Below are 23,881 nucleotides of genomic sequence, written 5' to 3'. Positions count from 1 at the left end.
TCTTAGAATGGACGCGGGAGTCAGCGCAGGCCGAGGATGGTGGTAACGGTAACATGAAAGCGCCGAGTCTAGATTAGGAAAACCCGCGGGCGCGCGCTTAGTGGCGCGTGCGGGCCGTTCCTCTCTAACCACCACCTCCATCGACCCACACGTCGCCTCCATCGATCGTCGCCAAGCTGAACGATGATTCGTTGCGTTTGAGTTGCCAGCTGCAGGTTCTCCCGCGTTTGTTGCCGTCGTACGCTTTACCCTCTGCTCGTGCGTCCTGCACAGCCCTTTCACCTCGGCGCACTCCGACCCAGCACGAGTCGCTAGCTCGCCTTGACGACCCTAACAACTGCACTTCCATCTCGTATCCCATGTCGGCAGCACTCGAAAATGCACACGAGGTGCTGTACGACGCCCCGCTATCTCTGAGCGAGAATAGAACACCAAGGGGCAAAGGTATTATTTCATCGCACCCGACCGGCAGCTTGCACGCTCAGCTCCTTTGGTGAAGCGGCCGAGCAGACTGCGCTATCCGTTTTGCCAGAAACTGCCCCTTACTTCTGTTTTGGACGACGCAAAGCCGTCTTGGTCCGCGACACTCGCCGGCGGGCCGCGGGAGCAGTGGTGTCGACGTATAAAGGATATGACGGCATACATGGATTCTGATATAATATATGCGATTTGCTCGCCTCCTGTGAGCGCCTTTGCTATACTTGCCTCGATCTCGTTGCACAGATATAGAGATTTGAGGGACAAATCCACCCGCTGGTGTACCCCATACTTCTTCAAACTTCTAGCGCTGCGTGAGTAGCAAAATTCCTTCTACGACGAGTGTCAGGGTTGCAGCTTCGTGTGGAATTTGCAGAGCGCAAGGCGAAGCAGGAGAAGCTCTACAAAACGCGTTATGCTGTTCCGGTTCCCTGCCAATATTTGCGCACTTGTCTGCACTTTGTACGCACGGTACGCCGCATGATAGAGAGACACCGCCGAGATCTGCATTAGAGGCAGCCGACGCCATTCACGGCGCAACCTCGCTTCACTTCTGTTAGTGCGGCTAGACATCTTTATAGCACTTATCCGTCTCAACAGAGCTTTTGAACGCGACTTGAGATTGACAATGCAAGTCCACCCAGACCCGCCGCTTGTGCACACCGTATGCGCACCATCGCGGTGGGAATGAAACTGAAGGGCCGCAACAGACGGGAGCGGATGTACATTCGACATCTAATGCACCAATCCCACGAGTTATACGAGTACGAGGCTCTGCCGCTGCCGCCTAGGGGATATTGATTTAAAATCGCACTCGCTTCCTTTTAAGTTCCAGTGGCCGATGGCAGAGCGTGCCGCGGCGCACGTCCGCGCCCTCGACAGGTGCATTGCCCGCCCACGCTACGCTACTAGTAGTCACTCGTGTGCGCGTCGCTAACATCCGTGCACAGGGATATACTCGACGGCCTCGTGCGAGGCGGATACACACTGCGTAACGGCGGCGAGCACGATTGTGGGGTCTACCACCTCTTCGTCACGCGCGGCGGGGGGTACTACATCGGTGCGCCGCTGCTACTTCCGTCTTCCGTTCTGCGCCACGCTCCATGACCCCGACTGTTGATACCATAGCAGATAACGGCGCGTGCCGCAAGATAATCGACGGCAAGATAAAGGTCAAGTCCGGTGTCGAGGTCGAGAGGATCACACCGGGCGGCGTCGTGTTCACGGACGGGACCGAGCTGCCTGCAGATATCATCGTCGTGGCTACAGGGTGCGCGTCCTGGCGTCGTCTGCAGTCTTTATTTGTGGGCCTGACACTCGCTATATTTTGTTATACACGCAGCTTCGATGACGTGCGCGTGCCGATCCGCAATCTGCTCGGTGAGCCCGCCGGGGCGGCAGTTCCGCCGCTGTGGGGCCTGAACGCCGAGGGCGAGCTCAAGGGCCCCTGGCGCGAGCTCCAAAATCTGCCGAACATGTGGCTCATGATGGGTCGGGATGCTGACGAGATTTGCGCAGGCAACTTCGGATGGTGCCGATGCTTCTCGAAGATCTTGGCGCTGCGTGAGTGACCAGCGTTTTTTTTTCGCAGCGGGTTTTAGGGTCGCTGATTGACGTGGAATTTGCAGAGATCAAGGCGAAGCAAGAAGGGCTCTACGGGACGCGTTATGCAGCACCAGTTGAGTGTTGATTCCTGTGCGCACAATTATAGACACGCCGTTGAAATTGGCACCGGGGGCGTTTGAAGCTATTCATGGCACAACCTTGTCCGCTCCTACCAGCGTGCCTAGACATCTTTCTGACACTTGTCCATCTTGACAATTTTTTTGTACACAACTTCAAAGTAGGAAAGCAAGTTCGTTTAGAAGCGCCGCTTGTACGCACCACCGCGGTGGAAATGAAACTGAAAGACTGAGACAAACGAAATCAGAGCTAGCAGACGAATATCGGACATCTGACCCGTCTGACCCGTCTGACCCATCTACAAGCCACACGCATACGAGGTTCTATGCCGTCGCGCTCCTAGGAATGCGTCGTACTATTGGTAGCAACAAATAATCGTCCAAATGCTAAGACGAACGCAGATAACGCAGTAGGGACTGGAACTAGTATCAAATATGAGAGCTCAAACGTAATACAATAAGAGGCAGCCGTCCACTTCGACACTTATGTTGGGCAGTACAATAAGAGGTGGTCACTGATAGCCATACGTTCACGGCTCTACGGCATTTGTAAACTTGCTTGAAAGGTTTCTGCGTTAATCTACCTAACGGGGGGATAGAGTAAAATACTCGTCTATTCGGCAGCCCAGCAAGGTCCAATTACCCCCTCCTCGAGCCCTTCTCTTGGCACTTCCGCTACGCAGTGGTCTTCGTCATCATCATCATCAACCTGCTCAGAGCGGCTATGGTCCAGAGGCTCCCCGATATTCCCGAGGAAATCGGAGGGCACTCTGAAGCTCATAGTGAGGCGGGAAACGTGTTGGGCGTCGGAGTTATTTTCACTGGCCTGAGCGTTATAGTCGTGCTGGCGGAGGTTGAGGATGAAGCGCTGGACCAACAGCGGGGGCTGTAAACGGCGACATCTAGTCAGTGATTCCGTTGTCATCGGGGCTTGTGGAATTATTACCAAGTACTGGATAAAGCCAGTCGCATAGGTGCCCTATCGTCATAAGATCAGAATCTTTTCAGATAGAAATATCTGAATAATTACATCACCAACGAGACTGGTTGAGTAGGTCAGGAGTTGTAGAATGCTCATGCCTAGAAGCGCACTAGGAGCGCATGTATTAGACGGATTCTCTGGAAAGCCATACGATCCGATAGCTTACAGAAAATAAAGGGTACCTACACCAGTATTCCGTCAGTCGCGTCGTATATGAGTGAATTAAAAGAGGGTTAAATGCATACCGTCTCTGAGAAGCACAGACGAAATAGACGATGTGAGCTTGAATCGCCGCATCTGTCGCCAATGCGCAAATGACTTGGTCCATGTCAGCACAAGGACGATAACGTCAGAGGCGATTAGACTGCATCTCGTAAGAAAGAGCACTGAATGTATGTTCGTAATGAGGTAAAGATAGAAAGCGAGGCATGACAGACATACTCCTAGGCAATGCAGTCAGCGGACAGCCAAGCGGTCCGGATAGTAGACTAGTACATACTCTGTGGTCAGCTTCGGTGGTATGTTGGTGAAGGTGGAACATCCGGCGAGCTGCTGGCCATCCACGTAGGTAATTGAGGTGCGCACTGCATGGAACTAAATTCAGGTCAGTAAACATTGACCGCATGACTGATAGAGCGATGGCTCACGATGTTTGTTCCAAGTGGGATTATCCCAAGCGTCAGTACAATTGCCGTGAAGGCATATTTCATCCTCGAGCCTTGCCAGAGCGCGTATACACGTAAAGCGGAGAATACTGTGCAGGTAATTAAGTCCATTTTAATGCAGTTCGACGGCGGATGTGCTCGGTGCTCACCCGATATGAGGAATGTAACTGTTAAGTACACAAATGTTATCACTATGTAATACGGTGTACACCTTGCATCAGGTGGAGCGGTTTATCGGAAAACATTTCGCCAAAAAAAAAACGCGGTGTACATCTGTAGAGTGGTACCATGAGGTTAGCCTATTCTTAAGCGTCAGGACACTGCCACTGCGCACTCACACCAGACTTGTCTTTCAGCGGGTAGCGCAGCCGATAGAAACGGGTTTAATACCATGAGCCACCGGATGGTAAGTAACAGCAGTGAAGTGGCCGTCAGCTTCCTTCTCCACACTGCCGCAATCTCTTGGTTCAGCGTTATAACATATTCATACACGGCAAGGCCTGAGAATGAAAGTGAATCAATAGAGTGCCGCTGCACCGATCGGGGAATTATTGGCGGGGCAACGTACCCAGTAGCGAATAAGCCACGCAGTTTGTGATCCTACTGGATACCGTGTAGCTTGTGTGTCAGAGGCAGAATATGTGTGTTACGGGAAGAGAGAACTTGTACCTTTCTTGTGCCACCTGGCTCAGATCATAACTTGGCTGGGCCATGTAGGCAGGCTGTAGTGTAAGAAGGTGTTGGCTGGTCGGTGCAGGGATGCGAACTCACAGACAGGCCATATATATTGTAGCATATTGAAATCATGATGCAGTGCTGGACAATTCACTACAGGCACTAAGATTACGCTCGTTTCGGCATACTGCGGTGATAATCGCCTCACTAAAGCACCAGGTATACATAACTCAACTCTTCGAGATCAGCGCAGCCTCTGCAATCAGATAGAAGTGTAGCGATAGCGGTAAATCATCGGCTGACGAAGGGCACATAGGTGATTTACTTCCGTTGGAAGCAGACTACTTGACGGATTGCCTGTTCCGAATCCGCTTCGCCATTCTAACATCATACAGCCTCATCACACCTTCTGTGATGAATGTACACGCACCAAACGAGTTGCTCTATTTTCAGGCTGCATACGCGACCAGAATTCCTCAATCTGCGATGTAATCAAGCCTGACAGATGCCGTGCCTGGCGATGGCGTTCGCCGCCTGATGTTTGCCCAGCCTGCTACGTTCAGCATTGCCCACGACTTGCAGTGGAAATGCGTTGCAGATGCTAGCGCGACGCAGGCGTGGTCCTGACGCAAGCCGGGGAGGGTGGTAAGAATCAAAGCTCTAGATTACGTATGCATCGAAAGCCAGGCTCGGGCGCGGGCTTTGTGGCGTCTGCGGGCTGTTCTTCTCGACCACCACCACCAACGACCCATGTATCGCCTCCATCGTCGCCAAGCTGGACGGTTACCCATGCCGCTGTCGGTTAAACTGTCAGCTTCCACTCTGGGTCCCGTCGCACGCTCCCTTCTCTCCTCGTGCGTCCCGCGCAGCCTTCTCATCTCTCCCTCCCACACTCTCCGACCAGGCACGAGTCGCTAACTAGCACCGACGACCGTATCACTCATCTTTCTATCTCCTCCGCTATGCCGGCAACACTCGACAATGATCATCAAGGCGCTGTAGGACGCTCAGCCGTCTCTGAGCGAGGTCGGCACATCACCAGGCAAAGACGTCATATTTCCACCTCACTCACCGACAGCTTGTACATCCAGCTATTTTGGCGAAGCAATCGAGCAAGCCCGTATCGTCTTTTAGACACGAAGTCAGATCTAGCTTTGCGCTATACGGTGCGAAGCCGTCTGGGTCCGCAACACCCATCATAACCGCGGGGCAGTGGTGTTGGCGTGGGATGCGAAGGCTTTCAAATTTCAAGACGTGCGTTTTACTCGCTTCCTGTGAGAGTTTTGGCTACGCTCATCTCGATTTCGTTGCACATGCCCAGATCCGCGGAACAAGTGCGTTTCGAGTTTTTGGTGCATCAAGATGCTCGTTTATTGCCTGCCGGCGGGCGATGGTCGCACTACACTGATATAAGACGAATCTCCGCGCATTGGGGGACCATGCATTGTGGGCAGGGAGTAGGCGGTTTGAGCGTGGCCTGACGCAAACTGGTTGGGGTCGGCATATGAGTATGGCGAGTTCTCGGTTGGGCACGGGCAGCATGAGCTCTGGGCAGCGGGTGGAGAGGAGAGACTGCAGCGCAAGCACGAATAAGTCGTCGAAGGGACCGAGGTGCGCGTACTACTCGAGCTTATGCATGCTCCGTTACTGACATTGCGCAGAGGCAGAGCCCATCAATAGACGCACGGCGAAGACTCCCGAGTGATACCAGCTCACCTGCACGACCAGGTTATTCCGTGACTGCTCCACATCACTCAAACTGTCTAGTGCTTATGGAAACGACCACGCTGAAGGGGTGCGCTCCAAGACCTAGTCTCCTACACGCAGAGCTGACGACCCGGTAGACCCGACGATGGTTCAGTGCAGTGCGTCATACGTCATGTTCATCAACCCTCGCCTCCTCTCCCTTGTTCCAGGCCAGTCCGTTCACGCTGCTATTCATCCCACCTCAACCCGTTCCCCGCGGACGTCTTTGTCGCCGTACAGGATGCGTGCCAGCATTTTTACCCTTCAGTCCGGCGAGAATCCGGCTCAACGTGATTTTCGCACGCAGCTTCGAAGACACGCGCGACCCGATCCGCAAACTGTCTGGCGAGGCCGTGAGCGTGACGGTCCCGCATGTGTGAGGCCTCAATGCTCAGCGCGACCTGAAGGTCCCTGGCGCGAGCCTGTCGAACATGTGGCTCATGATGAATGTGTCGGCACGCCCCTTTCTTGATTTTGCGCGCAAGAGGTGCTAACGATGGGTTCGCGCAGGTGACTTCGCGCGGTGCCGCTACTTCTCCGAGCTCCTGACGTCGCATGAGTGGCAATACATTCTTTCATGGCGAGTTTTTGGCGGAGTTGCCAATTGATATGGAACCTGCAGACATCAAGGCGAGGCAGGAGGAACTCTATATGACGCGTTGCGCATCCCTGGTTGAGTGATGATTCCTCTACGCGTGTCTGCGTTCAATGCACTATGTATATCAATGCTGGGGTGCTCACAGCCGCTTGTGGCGATACTTTGTCCGTGCGCTATTCTGGTATCTTCACGCCTCATCACTACTTTTATACAGCGTTGGAAGTTGGTAATGAGAACTCAATCTGACGTGCCGCTTTTATGCATGTCGATATACCTTGACAGTAATGATGGAACACAAGACCTACGACGGACAAAAACGAGTCAATGTTATATATCTAACGCATTGATTCCACAAACTGTACATATGGATAGGGATCTGCGTCATTGCACCCCTAGGAACTCGCCCGGTTCTTACAACGATAGACGATTGGTAAATCCTGAGAGGGATGCAGACGGCAGAGGCGAGACTGGAACAATCGTTAAATACGAGGACTGTAGCGCCGCAGAATAAGACTCAGGTGGCTGATCGCTTCGACACCCGCGTTGGGCAGCACAGCAGTCGGTAGCCAGTGCCAACAGCCGTATGCTGACGACTCTGCTGCGTATCTGAACCTGCTTGAACGGCTACGTCAAGTCCCTCTGATGGAACACAGAGCAGAATACTCACTTAACCGGCAGCCGTATCATGCCCAGTCATCATTCTGAGCACGAAAGCAGACGACCCGTCGTCCTCCAAACTTGCACGTCCGGTGGATCGCAAAACCGGCCCGGGAGCGACACCTGTTCTCGGTAGGTTCTCCCGGTGTGTCTTCGACGGGTCCGCATGCTGCGCGACACCCTCTTCGAGTCCTTCTCGCGACTCTTCCGCTACGCGGTGATCGTCGTCGCTATCTTCTACAACTCGCTCCGACTGACCGTGGTCTAGAGACTCTCCCATATTCCCGAGGAAATCGGAGGGCACCCTGAAGCTGATAGAGGAGCGAGAAAAGTGTTGCGCGTCAGAGTTGTTCTCACTGGCCTCAGCGGTGGGGCTGAGCTGGCGGAGGTTGAGGATGAAGCGCTGCACCAACAACGGGGGCTGTATGAAATAGCGATGCCTAGTCAGTGACAACCCTTCCCATCTGGTATTATGGAACCGTTACCATGAACTGCGCAAAGGCGTTCACATAAGAGCCCTGTCAGCACAACATCAGAGCCTTTGCAGAGAGATGCATTAAGATGGTTACTTGATTCGTCAGAGAAGTTGAGTAGGTCAAGATCTGTAGAACGCTTATGCCTAGAAGTACACTCGGAGCTTACATGTTAGGCAACTTGGACATTAAGAAGTGGTAGGATATTATAGCTTACAGAAAATAAAGCGAGCCTAAATCAGTATTCCATGAGCCGTGTTGCATATGGGCAAGTAAAATGGAACGGAATGCATACCGTCTCTGAGCAACACGGCAGAAACGGATGAAGTGAGCTTGAGTTGCTGCATCTGCCGCCAGTGCGCAAATGACTTGACCGATGTCAGCACAAGGACCATGATATCGGAGGCAATTAGACTGCCTCTCGTGAGAAAGAGCACTGGATGTATGTTCGTCATGCGGTAAGGGTAGAAAACGAAGCACAGCAGACATACGCCTAGACATCGCAACGTCAGCAGACAGCCAGGCGGTCGGAATAGTAAGCTGAGACATACTCTGTGTTCAGCTTCGACGGTATGTTGTTGAACTCGTAACATCCAGCGAGCTGCGGAATCTCCGATTCCTTGAAAGTGATTGTGGTGCGTACTGAGTTAAACTGGATGTAAATCAGTCAAAATTAGCTACGTGGCTGATGAGGGGATAACTTACGATGTTTGTACCAACTGGGACCGTTCCAAGCATGAGTACAATCGCGGCAAAGACATACTTCATGCTCGAGTCTTGCCAGAGCGCATATACACGCAGAGCAGAGAATACTATACGGAGAATCAGTTCATGTTCATGTAATCCAACGGCAGATGTGCTTGGTGCTCACCCGAGACCAGAACTGTAGTCGCCAAGTACACAAGTGTTTGCAACGTGTAATCCGATCTACACCTTATATCGAATGCAGCAGTTTATCAGAGAACGTTTCGTCATAAAATGCAGTGTACACCTGTAAAAGGGTACCATAAGGCCAATGATCTATCCTTACTGTTAAGCATCGGCGTACTCACACCAATCTTGTCTGTGACCGGGTAGTGCAGCCGACAGGACTGGACCCAGGACCATGAGCCACCGAATAGTCAGTAGCAGCAGTGAGGTGGCCGTGAACTTTCTTCTCCACACTGCCGCAATTTCTTGGTTGAGTGTTATAACGTACTCATACACTGCAAGGCCTGAGAACGAGAGTTAATCAGCAGAGTGCCGCTGAAGCTTAGCAGCGTACACAGTAGCGAGTAAAACACGTCGTTTGTTGTCAGACTGACTTGTGCGTCAGAGATAGTGTATGTGTATTTCAGAGAGGGAGAACTCATACACTAGCTGCATTTCATACTCCAGGATTTCATTTGACTGGGACATGTTGCCTGTGGTGAGAGGCGGTGCTAGTTAGTCAGTGCAGGGAAGAAAACTCGTATGTAGGATATATATATCGTGACACATGTGCTGCGGAACGGAAGGCTTCATGGTGGCGGCTCGTTTTGGCGCACGGATATCTGACTGTTGTGATAATCACCGTACTAGAACATCAGAGTAACCCCTCAAGTCTGTAGTTCCCTCGGATAGAAGTATGATGAGAGCGGAATTCCCTCGCGCGGCGGTGCGCATAGGGGGATACTTCTGATGGAAGCAGGTATTTCAAATCACTTGACAGATAGATGGACGCGCTGAACGCTCAGGCCGGTAGATCATGAGGACAGACATTCAGGGCGGGAATAAGAGACGCGCACAGCCAAAGATATGCATTTATGCGGTAATCTACACCGCTCTCCGCGACTGGGACAGCACCCACCCTACGCTCGACAGGTGCGCACCCTTCCCGCCACCGTCTTGGCATTTTTGCCTTCCAGCCTTATGACGTCATCGATGAGGGTCCGGCTCAACCTATCACGCGGCTTCGACGACGCGCGCTTGCGAGGCTGAGAGCGCGTGGGGCCTCAGGCCCAGTGAAAAACCCCGTCCGCCCGAAGCGACCGAGGACTATCTGAGCCTATCGAAAATTCACTGATCCACCCCCAGCGACCTCAGAGAAATCAGCAGACGCCGGAGAAGCTCTGACGTCCGCGCCCATCGGCTGCGTCTCCGTTGAGTTGGCGGCGCACCGTGGTCTTTGACGCGTCCATTAATGCCTCTCCAACGTGTCGAAACGCCACCGACTCTTTTCCAAATCCAAATCCGAGTCTGAATGCGAGGACTTTGAACTAATGACTCCAATGTCCCGACGCCGCCGACCGATGCCACCAAATCGAAGCCGAGGTGCCCTATCCCACTTATATAAGGGCACACCTCTGGCGACAGCGCCGCGCCGCTCTCTTTCTGCTGCCCCCACCATGCCACCCGTCGCGCCCCGCATCCCTGTAGTCCCCGTCCCGCTATCCAATCTGGCAAGCAGGTGAGTATATGCGCAAATACCAACACCGAAAGTCTCTTTTAACATCAACTTATGCCTCTCGGCGCTGTGTTGTACTCAACATCGCAGGGGCAGTCGAGCCAGTCGATACACTGCCGCAAATGTTGGGGGCGGGCTCAAGGTGCGTCTACACTTGCTCTTTTCACAGCTGCGTCGTGCTCACAACAGCAACCAACAGACATGTCTGTTTCTGTTCATCACGTATATGCGCTCAGGACATGCTGGATGCTGGTATCGCGCGATGGACGACGGGGAGGTCACGGCCGCCTTGCTTCTGACGCTCGGCCGACCGCATGATGATCCACGGTAGGCCGAGGAGGGACCGCAGAGCACGGGAGGATCGGTGGGTGTAGAGTACGATAGATCTGGATTGTACCGAGCATATATGAGTAGCACAAAATATAATATCAATTTTACTCGAATTAAGTACAAAGAATTGAGGGTGCAGCTCATGGAATTGATCAAACCTGCCCGGTACTGTCCAGATCTACCCGCGGTCAACCCATGTTTGTGCGGACATATTCTGATGGATTGGGTAGACCTTAGGTCCCTTACTACAACACTCCACCATCCAGGTCGACTCAGGTCGACTCAGATAGCGCCAGACGGACGAGGTTCTCACTGGGCCTCAGGCCTCAGGCCTCAACGTCAACGCTTGGGACGAGCTGAAGGTCCCTGGCGCAGGCTCCACTGTCTGCCGCACATGTGGCTCGCGATGGGCACGCCGCTGAGTCTTTTTTGAACTTTTTCTTTCGTGAGGAGCGCTGACGAGAATCGTGCAGGCAACTCCGGTGGTACCGCTACGTGTGTAGCGAAGTTCCTTTCACGACGAGTGTCGAGGTCACTGATTGGTGTGGAATCTGGAGAGAGTAAGGCGAAGCAGGGGAGGCTCTACAGGCCGCGCTACGCGGTTCCGGTTACTTGGCAATGTTTGTGTACTTGTCTGCATTCTGGACGCGCCGCAAGAAAGAGAGATTGGGGGCAACCGACGCCATTCGTGGCGTAACTTTGCTCCACTTCTGTCAGTGTGGCTAGACACCTTTATAGCACTTGTCCGTCTCAACAAAGCTTTTGTACACGAATTGAACTTGGCAGTGCAAGTACGTTCAGACTCGCCGCTTTTGCGCACAGTATATGCACCATCGCAGTGGGAATGAAACTCAAGGGCCGCAATAGACGGGAGCCGACGTACATTCAGCATCTAATACACCAATTCCGCAAGTTGTACGAGTACGAGGCTCTGTACCGCTGCCCCCTAGGAGTGCGTCGTGTCATTCATAACGATAAATTATCAATAAAGTGTTAAGAGGAATACAGACAGTGGAATTGAGACCGATACTAGTATTGAATTGTTGAAGATGCAGGCCGCCGTCGTGGGCTACATCGTCGAGAGGGGCAAACCCGCAAGCGTTCACACGTTCACGGTCTATTCGGCGGGTAGTTATCTACACTACAAATGTCTTGGGTACGAACGTGGGCGCAATATAAGACAAATACAAGTAAACAACGTGCGCACGAGGCGCCGGCGAACACGAGCTCGAAACATTAATCCAAAAATCTAATATAAATATGAGAGGCTGAGTGTCATACGGCGAGAAACGACTGTCCGCTTCGACGCCACCGTCGGCAGTGCACAAGTCGGTGGTCACTGACTGCAAAACATTCGCAGCCCCGCCACATATCTGATCTGTTTCAAGGCGGCTATGTCAAGCTGGCTTGACGGAACGATGAGCAGAACACTCACCTAATCGGAATCCACAGAAGTTCCAATCACTATTCCGGGCGGGAATGCCGGCGTCCTTGTCATTTGCATGTCTAGTGAATCGCAAAACTGGCCCGGAGGAGACGTCGGCCCTGGTTGGCTCCCCCCAGTGGGTGGCACACGGGCCTGTATGCTGCGCGAGACCCCCTTCCGGTCCTGCCCAGGACTCTGCCACCGTGCTGCAGACTTCATCGTCATCATTTTCAGCCCAACCTGACTGGCCATGGTCCAGAGATTCTCCGATATTCCCGAGGAGATCGGAGGGCACCCTGAAGCTTATGGCGGTGCTGAAAGAGTGCTGCGAGTCGGAGTAATTTTCGCTAGCGTGATCTGTGTGGCTGAGCTGGTGGAGGTTAAGAATGAAGCGCTGCACCAGTAATGGGGGCTGGAAACGGCAACACCTAGTTAGTGATTATTGTCACCATCCAGACTTATGGAATTATCACCAGGTACTGGACAAAGAATGTTGCATAGGAGCCCTGTCGGCACAGTATCAGAATATTTCTGGAGAGAGGCAGCTGAATTCTCACATCATACAGGATACCAGTTGAGTAGGTCAAAATTTGTAGAACATTCATGCCTAGAAGTATACTCGGGGTTTATACGTTAAAAAGGGTCGTTATAAAGTTATATGACGTTATAGCTTACAGAAAATAAACAGTACCTAGACCAATATTCCATGAGTTGCGTCATATATGAGCAATTAGAGGAGAGCGAAACGCATACCATCTCTGAGTAGCACAGAAGAAATCGACGAACTCGAAATGAGCTTGAGTCGCCGCATCTCCTGCCAGTGCATGAATGATTTGATCCATGTCAGCACAAGGACGACAACTTCAGAGGCTATCACACTGCATTTTGTGAGAAAGAACACTGCATATGGATTAATAATGCAGTAAGGATGGAGATTGAAGCGCATCAGACGTACACCTAGACAATACAGTCAGCGCACAGCCAAGCGGTCAGCGTAGCAGGCTGGAACATACTCGGTGTTTAGTTTCAGCGATATGCCGATGAACTCGGAACATCCGGAGAGCAGCGGGCTGTCCACGAAAGTAATTGAGGCGCGTATTAAGTTGAACTGGATGTAGGTCAGTAAAAAGCAACTTGAACTACGTGACTGATGAAGGGACAGCTCACAATATTTGTCCAAACCGGGACCGTCCCAAGCGTAAGCACAACCGCAAGGAAGATGTATCTCATCCTAGAGCATTTCCAGAGCGCGTACATACGCAGGGCGGAGAATACTAGTCAAAAAAAAATCAGCTCATTTTCATGTAATTCGACGGCAAGTGTGCTCGACGCTCACCCGAGATCAGGACTGTAGTTGTCACGTACACGAGCGTCGACAGCGTGTAATACGGTCTACACCTTGTGGCGAGTGCAGTAATTCATCAGTGAAGATCCTGCCAGAAAATACATCGTATGCCTGCAAAGCAGTGCTGTGAGGTCAGTCTATCTTGAAGATTTGAACGGTCGAGATACTCACACCAAGTTTGCCCCCCAGGTATAGCGGGCAGAATTGGGCCCAAGACCATGAGCCACCGGATGCCCAGTAGCAGCGGTGAAGTGGCCGTAAACTTCTTTCTCCACACTACTGCAATTTCCTGGTCGAGTGTAATGATGTACTCGTAGACCACAAGGCCTGAGGACGAGAGTTATTCAGCAGAGTGCCGCCGAGGCTTAACGACGAGGTAACATACACAATAGTGCATTAGCCATATAATCTGTTGTCAGACTGAACACATAGCTTCTACGTCAGAGACAAAGTATGTATACTCCGATGAGAGAGAACCCTTACGCTTCTCGTAGCTCCTGGTTTAGGCCTTCATTTGACTGGGTCATGTTGCCTGTGGTGTAAGAAGACGCAGGCTAGTCAGTGCAGAGAGGCGAACTCGCACATGGGCTATATATACTGTTGTACAAGTGCTGTGGGACAGCTCATGGCAGGTTCTAAGACTCAGCTACGGCTCAATTACGCACGATATGTCATAGTAATCGCTGCAGTGAATCATCAGGTGTGGCATGGCTTCTCGAGACCATTGCAACCTGTGGTTACCTGCGCCATTAGATAGAAATGCAATGGGCGTGGAAGGCATATCGCACCCGGACGTCAGCGGCAGAGAAGATTATTCTGTTGAAACCGGGCATTTTAAACCGCTTGATAGATAGATTAACAACTAAGCCGAACGCCGCAAGCAAACTGGTAGAAGCCAGGACATCACGGGGGCGATGAATGCCACAGCAAGATCTAAACAAAGAAGGGACGATCAACAGGGTCACATTCAACTTTAGAGATTAAATCTCTAGGGCAACGATAACGGGTTTGCATGGCCAAAGAGGAGCATCTGCTCAGTCGCGGTCCGCAGCAGGCCGCGGCGCAATCAAAGCATGTTGCCATCTCAGCTATGCGTGAGAACACAGAGAGTTGACGCAGTGTCTTAGTTTGTGATAGCCATCCAACTTTTCGGCGACACAAGAACCGTCGTAGCTTAACTTCGAATGCATCTTTGCCTGCTCTGAGTCGGCCTCAGGCTCGCCGTTCCAACACCGTAGTCTCATCACATCTTATAAAAAGAATGTAGACGCACCAGACGAAATGCCCCATCCTTAGTGCATGCATGCGGCCAAAAATTTCCCAACCTACGATGTACTCGTAGTGAAGTGGACCTCAGCAGTGGCTGGTGGATACCGCATGCCGGGTGATTGCCTTCGTTCGTCCGGTGGTCGCCCGGATACGTTCGGCGTAGCCCGCAGCATATAGTGGCAATACGTTGCGAACAATGGCATGTGCATAATGCAGATATGGCTCTGACGCGAACCGTGATATACACGGACCCTGGTAGTACAGCACAGATGAGCGGCTCGAAAACGCAGGCTCCAGATTACGTACGCATGGACGCCTGCCTTTGCGGCATCTGCGGGCTACTCCTCTCTAACCATCACCACCACCACCACCACCACCACCACCACCGTCGACTTACACATCGCCTCATCCGTACCCGGCTTAGACGATAAGCCGATATCTGCTACTGAGCTGATAACTCTTTCCGCTCTTGATTGTGTCGTCCGCTTCGTTCTCGGCCTGTACGCGTCGCGCAACCTCTTCATATCTCCCTCTGATACTTCCCCACTCGGCTCGACTACCATGAAACTCGCGCTTCTATTTCCTCTACCATACAAGCAGCGCTCGATAATGTGTATCAAGGCACTGTAGGATGCCGCGCCGTCTTTGAGCGAAAACGGAACCCTAGGAGGCAAGGTGTCGTTTCACCTCACCGACAAAACGCACGTCTGGCTCCTTCCTTGAAGCACTCGAGCAGGCTGCACCATCTGTCCTGCTTAGAAATAGCTCCTAACTTTTCTGTACGGCGCAAAGCTGTTCTGGTTCACGACGCTCATCGCCACCTTGGGAGCGGTGCTGTTGACACAAAACATAAGCACACAAGGACACCAAAACGCGCGCCTTGTTCGCTTACTGTGGAAGCATCCTCTGCAATTTGATTTCGTTGCGCAGATCCAGGGATTTGCGGGAAGAATGCGCACAGCGGCCAATGTCAGTATGTGAGCATAACGAGTTCTGCGCTGGGTGCAGGCGTACTTCGGGAGCTTTCGGCGGTGGGCGCAGAGGAGAGGCGGTAGCGCAGTTACGAGAAGATCGCCTAGAGGACAGAGGTGCGCATACTACTCGAACCCATGCACGCTCCGTCATTGATCTTTCCCGGAGGCAGAGCCTGTCGACGCATGGACGGCGCTAACCGAACAATTTCCAGCTCACCTGCACGACCAGAGTGATCCATGGCTACTCGACGACAACCAAGCTGCGTACTATCTATGGTGACGTCCGTGGTGAAGGAGCGCACTCCATAACCTTGCATCCCATAGGCAACGAGCATCTCGGCGCACGACCGCGCAGATCCGCCTATCACGGTCAGCGCACTCATCAAGCCCTCCGTCTCACTCCCGACGTATCTCGGCAGATGATAGCACGAGCTGACCGTCGGCGACCACTCGCCTCCGCTGCACCCGCTCTGCGTCACTGCCGCTGTTTATGCGCTTGCCATCGCGACGATCGCTAGTAGTTCACCTGCTCGAGGACCGGCACACGGTCTGTCTATCACCGACTTTCTTCTCTAACGGCTTCAACGTACATCAGGACGCCATGAACACCATCAAAATCCACCGACCTGTCCCTCTGTGGACTTTATATTTGCGCTCGCTGCTATACTTTCCATGATTACTACTGATCGCTATAGTTAGGGTAGAACTAAACACTATTCCTCCCGTTGAATCTTACTTGTACCAGCCTTCCTTCGCGTCGCCCATGTATCTAGTTTTCCCACCGACGAGTGTGCGCATCGGTGTGAACACTTCGGCAAAAAGCGACAAGTGTATTCACGTTCGACGGCATCAGGCTGTAGGTGATTGCGTCCTCCTTAAAGCCTGCGGCTCTACGTCACCCTCACTGTCAAATTTCTATTATATGTTGTTAAACTCTACATCGCACTCGTGGATCATAGCGGTGATACCTGGCCTATCCGTCTAAGTCCCCGCGTAGGCGCACAATCCCGCCCCTCTAATAAACTAGTTCGAGATGCCCACTCCCTCCTGGTCTGGATGGCCGCCTTTCTTGCCCTCGCTCGTCATTGTTGAAGCCTTTGTTGCAGCCGCCCTTGATACTGTCGTTGTCCTGAGCCCCTGCTAGCCACTGATTTCGGCTTGCAGCTGCACATACCTTCAGGCCCCGCGCCGCTCCATGTGAAAGCCCGACTCAATATTCTACAGTGGAGTCGACAGCCGACGAAAACGAACACGTCGGAGCCGCCCTAACAGGCATAGAGCAAAACACGCACCTAATCTGCAGCCATGTAAGGTCCAAGGACCGTTTCGCGTGGGAAAGCGGTCATTGAACCGACGCCGTCTTCTTTGCTCGCGCGTTCGTTAGATCGCAAAGCTGGGGCGATGTCGGCTTCCATCGGTTCCTGAGTCTAGGTGTACAATCAGCGGGCCCGAATGTTGCGCAAAGCCCTCTTCAAGTCCGTCCCATTGGTCATCCGCCACACAGCGATTGTCGTCGCCATAGTGCTCCTCAACGTGCTCCGACTAGCCGTGGTCCAGAGATTCCCCAATATTCCTGAGGAAATCGGATGGCATCCCTGAACCTCAGGGATAAGCGGGAAACGTGCTGCGCGCCGAGGTCAGTTTAACTAGCCTCAGCGGTGTGGTCGAGCTGGCGGAGGTTGAGGATGAAACGCTGCACTAGCAAGGGGGGCTGTAAAAACCGACGCCTAGCCAGCCTGTCAAGGCTTGGCAACGCGACAACGTACCCAGTACCGAGAAAAAGACATAGTCTTGTATTAGGCTGGATGTATAGCTTGCGCGTCAGAGGCAGAGTATGTGTGCTCCAGGAGAGAGAACCCGTACGCTGTTTGTGCTTCCTGCTTCAAGACTTCATTTGGTTGAGACACATTTCTTATGGTAAGTCTTCAGAAGGTGCGGGCTGGTCTGTGCAGGAAGGCGAACTCATGTACACAGGCCATATATTGCGGCACGCACAGTGCTGGGAGGCCGCATATCACTGTAGATCCCAAGATTGCAGCTCATTTTGTCACACAGACGTCAGCTGACTGCTGTGATAATCACCGCACTGACCCGAGAGTATCAGCTTTCGATATCAGTGTAACAATCAGATAGAAGTGTAGCGAGAGAAGAACGTCAATCGTCAGACGCAGGTCGCATGGAAGACCATCCTGTTGAAAGCAGGCGTTTCAGACTGCACAGGCAAACCGACTAGCTGAATGCCGCGGGTAGACTTGTCGGGAACAGGACATCAAATCGCGGCTCAATCTCGACTGCACCTTCCGCCTGCGAAGTGCCAGTTCATGTTCGCCTTGACATTGTAACACCATACAGCCCCATCACGCCTTCTAGAACAGATGCGAATGGTGCGGGTGAGATGCTCCATCTCTAGGGCACACGTGCAGACAGAGTCTCTCAATCTGCAATAAACTTGCACCGAAACAGAAATTTTAGCCTGATGGATGCCGCGTACCCCCGGACGATCACCTTCGCGGTCTGGTGTTCTCCCAGTTACGTTCGGCATAGTCCACGGGTGCAGTGACAGTGACCTGAGCTCTGGTAGTAACGTAAACAGGCACGGGGGTGCGGAGTCAAAATTTCGGGGCTCGCACACAAAAGGCTCGCGGGCACGGGCTTTGTGGCATCCGCGGGTTGTTCCGGATCTCCGTCCACACGCGGTCGCATCCACCGTCGCCAATCTGGGCAATAGCTCTACGCTGTTGAAATGGCGGCTTTTCCCGGTCTGGGTCCCATGACACGCTTTGTTATCTTCTTGTGAGAGCTGTGCAGCCTGGCCACATCTCCCTCTGACGCTCTCCAACCCGGTACGAGCGTGCTTGAGCACCTCGAACGCACCTGATCTTGCGACCTTCGCAGCCCTAAACCCTGCGAGATGGGCAACATGTAGGGTGCTCAGCGTGAACACTGTTCGGTCGCACGGCTCTGGGACTCCGACTCACGACGAACCGAAAGACCGTGCTCGATCGCACATCAGATCTCCGCCTTCGTGGCGTCCCTGTGTCTGATCCGCCATCACGTGCGTGTCGCCCAACTTGACATGATGGCGGGAATAGCAGCTAACCCGGCACCAAACCTCTTCACAAGTCTCTCGTCCTTCGCAGCACCAAACATATCCGCGCTTTGACAAATTGAACAAGTAGATTTTCTTGTTCCCGTGCACCTTTGCATTAGATGACATCGACGAACCGCGATGAAGCATTCACCGCCGAGGTATACGTTGTCATCATCATCATCATGTTCCGCTTAGAATCCCGCAGAAAGACCCGCTCCAACGCGAACGCGCACGCTCGCGGTAGAATCTATCGTGCGGCCATTCGAGACGCATGTCTCGAGGACTCACGCCTCCCAAGCCATCTTACGCCACGGTCCCGAATGACGAGGCGTCCATCGTCGTACCTGCCACAAATACAATATGAGCGCATGTGACTACCGTCCTAGGAGAAGGCACGCACCCGGTGGCGACGACGGCGACGTCAACCTCCAACTCTGTTCCGCTTCTGAAGCACGCGTCGGTGTACGTGAAGCCTTCAAGCTTGCCATGTCGACACCAGATTTCGTTTTGATTTTTTGTCGATGATCTGGTGGCATGCGCCGTGGTATGTTGTAGCGATGAGACGAGATACGGAGGCTGAACGATTCCATAAGAGTGACAAGGCGCATCGAGGAAATGCTCTCTTGTACGCACGAGATGCCAGGGCGCGCCCGAGACTTCCTCGCCGTCCGAAGGGCCATATCTCGCTCTCTCCAGTCTTCCAAGTCTCTGCGACCTAGCCCTCACGTCAGCGCTTGCGTGTACGTACGTACATCATTCTAGGTTGCTCACTGGTCATCGTTGCATACACGCACGGCTGTGCGCTTTGCGAGGTGTTTTGCAACGGGAACGGGAGCGCAAACTTGGCGCAGTCGACGTCTTCTGTGGGCGCAGCCTCCCACTGCGTTGAGAAGATGGCGCGAAGACAGAATGGGTTCATCGACATAGAGAACGTGTGCGAGCGGTGTTGCATTGTCACGTTTGAAAAGCACGGTACGAGGCGCACCGATGACGCCGAGGGACACGGCGTCGTGCTCTACAGCGTCCGTGAGGCTTAAGCAAGCCTTACGAAAAGGGAACACGCACCAGAAGAGCGCGCTCCGATGACAGCGACCTTCTCGCCGATGTGGGGCGCGCTGCAGAACGGAAAGTCCAATCGCGCCGGCAAAGTCATCCTGATTCGGCGGCATCAGCGTGAGCACTTGGGAATTTGGACACGAAAGACCTGCCCCGCAAATGCCGCACGTTCGAACAGCCGGCCCGCTGCAACGATGGCACGCTCCGCAGATAGGAACGCGCTGCGAGCATTCAGACTTCTGGAGGGTGACGTTCCACTTCTGCGTGTCGCTGGCATGGTGTATGGGCGTGGCAGCGGTTGAGGTCTGGAAGTTGATTTCGAGCGCATCGGTATAAAGCTCGAACCAGTCTGCAAGCTGCGACGCGGACTGCGATGACGTAGCGGGATGCGGCGCACCCGTTTCTGCAGGTATAAAGAAGGCCAGATAGAGGGCTCCGCCATCAGCACATCGCTAATGAATGCGGCAGCAAACGTACACGTTGGCTCATGCAAACTTAGCTTCTCGCGCCCCTCCCCCTAACGATCGCCCACCCGTCATCCACCCGCACCACGGGACTCAACACGTTCAGCGTGTTCAGCCGCGTCGCGACCGCCGTTTGTGTCTCGAGAGGCGAGTTCTCCCCGTGCAATAGGTGGTGTTGAGGCCGAGGGAGTTGATGGCGTCCATGGCGCACTGAGGAGTTGGGCCGGCAGGTCCCAGCAGGAAGAGCAGAGTGGACAAGCTATATGAGTGTGTACCGCAGGTGGTTGCTCTCATGAGATTGAGGTTATGAGGCGGAGGCGAGATAAGCAAAGAGGCGCGTCGCAAAGAACGCGCTTGTGTTACATATGAAAGCTGGCGGAGGTAAGGGTAGCAATGACTGTGGGAAAATGTGGTAAGTAGCCGGTGTTTAATAGCGCTGACATAATCAGTGACATAGGAAGCCGAGGCGGATAGTCGTCGCTGAATTTCTTGCATTCGCGGCGACGCCAGGTACGCTTTCACGTCTACGCGAACTCTCCTCAATTCAATGGTACATATAGACGCACAAAGTCTTGGGAAGTGCTCTCGCGAGATGCTTTCTCTCTTACTTCGACCATCACTCCGCCGGGCAGTCATTGCAGCATGCGATACCCACCACCCTCGTCGCTCGACCACAACTACCGTGACAGCAGCCACAACCTGACTAAGTAGTCACCATCGAGAGAGTTTTTTGTATAACTTCATAATCAAACGTCCCAATTTTCTACGATATGTAGAGGCGCGGCGCGGCGGATCTTTGTGTGACGTATTTCTCGCGGTACGTACTTGTGTCTAATCTTACTCGCACATAACTCATAACCTCAGATATCCTCCAATCCCTAGCACGCCATCTCATAACGCACATTCGAGCGGATGTTTTCCCCCAGGCGAATTGTCTTGCGCGAACACAAAATTACCTCGCTTGCAGGCCGATACACACGACGCCTTCCATGTCTTTCTCTTTTTCGTCCCTCTCATAACTCTCAACCTCCGATATTCTTGGCACGGCGCCAACATGCAGCGTTGAAGTAGAAGTCGTCGTTCGCACTTGGATCGATCTGCTTGTAGCATGCGTCATGCCTTAAGACATAGATCAACTCGCCAACGACGCACTATGCCGACCGGTGGTGGCATTGCCTCTTCGTCTTCCCCCGGAACATCCTCATCTTTACAGCTGCCATGCGATATCACGCTTTTTCCTCGATCGGCTCGCCGTGACGAGCTTTGGAGACATTATTTAAATACCTAAAAGCGACGTACCAGACGCCATACCCGGGTCACACCTCTATTGCTGTTTCGTTTACATTTGCAACAGATGTTGCTCTCGGACGCGGTGAGGCGCGTTTGGTGTATTGCACTAACAAGATTTGGCGGGCGGCGACGACGTACGCGAACCCGACGAGTCTCAGGATCTACCTTGAACGCGTCAGACCTCACCGCGACTGCAATGCCGATAATGACAGATGGGTACCAGGCTCAGCTTTACAAAAGGACCACGATATGCTGATTATGGTCGGAGGACATGCTGGACTGTCAGTGGCAGCAACACTGGCAGCACTCAGCGTGTTGAATCTGGTTGTGACGGCGATGAGCGGGCGAGGGATAGCTGGAGGGAGAGGCACGAGAATTTCAGTCTACACGGGCCTATATGTGCGCTCGTCGTCCACTTTATATGTTCACTGCTGAACACTACCTTAGGGTAGAACCGCATGCCATACTTGAATTCATCGGTTGCGCCCATGATTTGCGTATCACGGTAGTACTCAGTAAGGACACAACAAAAGAGACGCTACAGACGAATGCAGAGATATATCGCATGTAAGAGACGTTAGCCCTACAAGCTGGACGTATAGTTGAAAGTATCCGGACCATCGCACTGCGATCATATGGAAGCCGGAGCATGATACGATAGTAAGAAGCGACTGTCCGCTTCGCCGCCAGCACTGAGCAGCACATCAGTAAGTGATCATTGGTGGTCGTTCATTCTAGCTCTGCCGCATATTTGAATCTACTGAATGACGATTACGTCAAGCTGTCCTGTCGGACGGAGCATAGAGCAGATTACTCACCTATTCAGTGGCCAACGAAGGTCCAATCATCATTTCGAGCGGGATTGCAGACATCTCGACTTCGTCTTCTTCACTCGCACGTTCGGTAGATCGAGTACATTTTTCGGGGGCGATGCCGGCTCCCGCTAGTAGTTCCTTCCAACGTATCGTCGACGAGCCTGCATACTGCACGAGACCCTCTTCGAGCCCTTCTCGCGACTCTTCCGCTACGCAATGACCGTCGCCGTTGTCGTCGTCTTCACCAGCTGGCTTCGATTGAACATAGTCCAGAGGTTCCCCGATATTCCCGAGGAAATCGGAGGGTACCCTAAAGCTCAGAGAATTGGGAGAAGTGCTGCGTGTCAGACTCGTTTTTGCTAGCCTGAGCAGTGCAGTCGAGCTGGCGGAGGTTGAGGATGAAGCGTTGCACCAACAGCGGGGGCTGCATGCAGCAACGCTTAATTAAAAATTATCTCTGCATTCCGAGCTTATGGAACAATTACCATGTATTGAACAAAAGCGCTCGTAAATGAGCCCTGTTGGCACAAGATCAGGAACATTTGCGAAGGTTCATTTGAATATTTACATCACCGGTGAAGTCAGTTGACCATGTCAGGATTTGTAGAACGCTTATGCCTAGAAGCGCACTGGGAATTTATGTTAGACAGGGCCATTGGAGAATCACATGGTTTAATAGCTTACAGAAAATAAGTGGTGCCTTTGCCAGTATTCCATGAGCCACATCATATATGAGTGAAATGAATTGCATACCGTCTCTGAGCAGTACAGCTGAAATAGACGATGTGAGCTTGAGCCGCCGCATCTCTCGCCAGTGCGCGAATGATTTGATCCATGTCAGCACAAGGACGATGATGTCAGAGGTTATTAGGCTGCATCTTGTAAGAATGAGCACTGCATGTATGTTCGTCATCTGGTAAAAATAAAAAGAGAAGCGCAGCAGACATACTCCTAGTTAGTGATGTGCGGGCCCGGCTTGGGCTCAAAGCCCGGGCTTGGGCTTGTGGCGACGTCAAGCCGAGCCCTGAGCCCGAGCCGAGCCCGAGCCCGGCCCAAGCCTTGGGCTTAAGCCCGGGCTTGCTCACAATACAACGAGTGTTCCGGTGCTATCAAAAGGGAATGTATTTGGATGTAGTAGATCAATACTGCATGTACTCACTAAATTATAACCTCCAGAAGATCTACACCTGTGGAACAAGTCGAGTCGCAGCGAAGTCCACGAGCGTGCGCCTACGGCAGGCACCAGATGGTGACGCACAATCGTGCTCGGCGGGAGCCGTTACATCTAGAATATCTACATTTTGTCTTCTATGTGCATATTAGGTCGCTCTCTCCTTATTATGAACTCAGGGAACGGTAACGGAGCCAGCACACCCAAGCCTGGGCTTCCGGGCCGGGCTTGGGGCTTGACTACGCTCCGAGCCCGGCCTTGAGCCCGCTG

The 23,881-nt window shown here is 52.8% G+C and overlaps 5 protein-coding genes across 5 annotated transcripts; 2 read left to right on the top strand and 3 right to left on the bottom strand.

Moving 5' to 3' along the window:
• Positions 1 to 1,318: 1,318 nt before the first annotated feature.
• On the top strand, positions 1,319 to 2,167 carry PHACADRAFT_189361 (uncharacterized protein; the record flags this gene model as incomplete). Its single annotated transcript, XM_007389637.1, has 5 exons — positions 1,319 to 1,359; positions 1,428 to 1,537; positions 1,609 to 1,747; positions 1,820 to 2,040; positions 2,106 to 2,167. The coding sequence occupies 5 exons, from the start codon at positions 1,319 to 1,321 to the stop codon at positions 2,165 to 2,167; spliced, it is 573 nt and encodes a 190-aa protein (XP_007389699.1).
• Positions 2,168 to 2,593: 426 nt separating this feature from the next.
• Positions 2,594 to 4,552, bottom strand: PHACADRAFT_246073 (uncharacterized protein). Its single transcript, XM_007389636.1, has 11 exons — positions 4,476 to 4,552; positions 4,375 to 4,409; positions 4,147 to 4,306; positions 3,956 to 4,017; positions 3,789 to 3,895; positions 3,639 to 3,735; positions 3,387 to 3,527; positions 3,308 to 3,323; positions 3,190 to 3,250; positions 3,106 to 3,138; positions 2,594 to 3,045 (listed from the first exon to the last, which is right to left on the bottom strand). Exons 1-11 carry the CDS (start codon positions 4,517 to 4,519, stop codon positions 2,773 to 2,775), a joined length of 1,029 nt encoding a protein of 342 aa, XP_007389698.1. The 5' UTR covers positions 4,520 to 4,552; the 3' UTR covers positions 2,594 to 2,772.
• Positions 4,553 to 5,016: 464 nt separating this feature from the next.
• PHACADRAFT_203473 (uncharacterized protein) lies at positions 5,017 to 8,723 on the bottom strand (the record flags this gene model as incomplete). Its single annotated transcript, XM_007389635.1, has 5 exons — positions 5,017 to 7,903; positions 7,968 to 8,000; positions 8,436 to 8,448; positions 8,507 to 8,607; positions 8,661 to 8,723. 5 exons carry the CDS (start codon positions 8,721 to 8,723, stop codon positions 7,493 to 7,495), a joined length of 621 nt encoding a protein of 206 aa, XP_007389697.1. The 3' UTR covers positions 5,017 to 7,492.
• A 6,669-nt stretch (positions 8,724 to 15,392) lies between these two features.
• PHACADRAFT_246070 (uncharacterized protein) lies at positions 15,393 to 16,511 on the bottom strand. The gene is made up of 2 exons (XM_007391227.1): positions 15,895 to 16,511; positions 15,393 to 15,838 (listed from the first exon to the last, which is right to left on the bottom strand). Exons 1-2 carry the CDS (start codon positions 16,105 to 16,107, stop codon positions 15,506 to 15,508), a joined length of 546 nt encoding a protein of 181 aa, XP_007391289.1. The 5' UTR covers positions 16,108 to 16,511; the 3' UTR covers positions 15,393 to 15,505.
• Positions 16,512 to 19,285: 2,774 nt separating this feature from the next.
• On the top strand, positions 19,286 to 20,653 carry PHACADRAFT_246067 (uncharacterized protein). The gene is made up of 5 exons (XM_007391226.1): positions 19,286 to 19,530; positions 19,587 to 19,830; positions 19,881 to 19,969; positions 20,024 to 20,274; positions 20,349 to 20,653. Exons 1-4 carry the CDS (start codon positions 19,452 to 19,454, stop codon positions 20,083 to 20,085), a joined length of 474 nt encoding a protein of 157 aa, XP_007391288.1. The 5' UTR covers positions 19,286 to 19,451; the 3' UTR covers positions 20,086 to 20,274; positions 20,349 to 20,653.
• Positions 20,654 to 23,881: the final 3,228 nt, after the last annotated feature.

The sequence above is a fragment of the Phanerochaete carnosa genome, assembly GCF_000300595.1.
Source record: "Phanerochaete carnosa HHB-10118-sp unplaced genomic scaffold PHACAscaffold_1, whole genome shotgun sequence".
Classification (NCBI taxonomy): Eukaryota; Fungi; Basidiomycota; class Agaricomycetes; order Polyporales; family Phanerochaetaceae; genus Phanerochaete; species Phanerochaete carnosa.
Note: the sequence above shows the minus strand (reverse complement) of the source record. Positions and strands in the feature narration are given on the sequence as shown.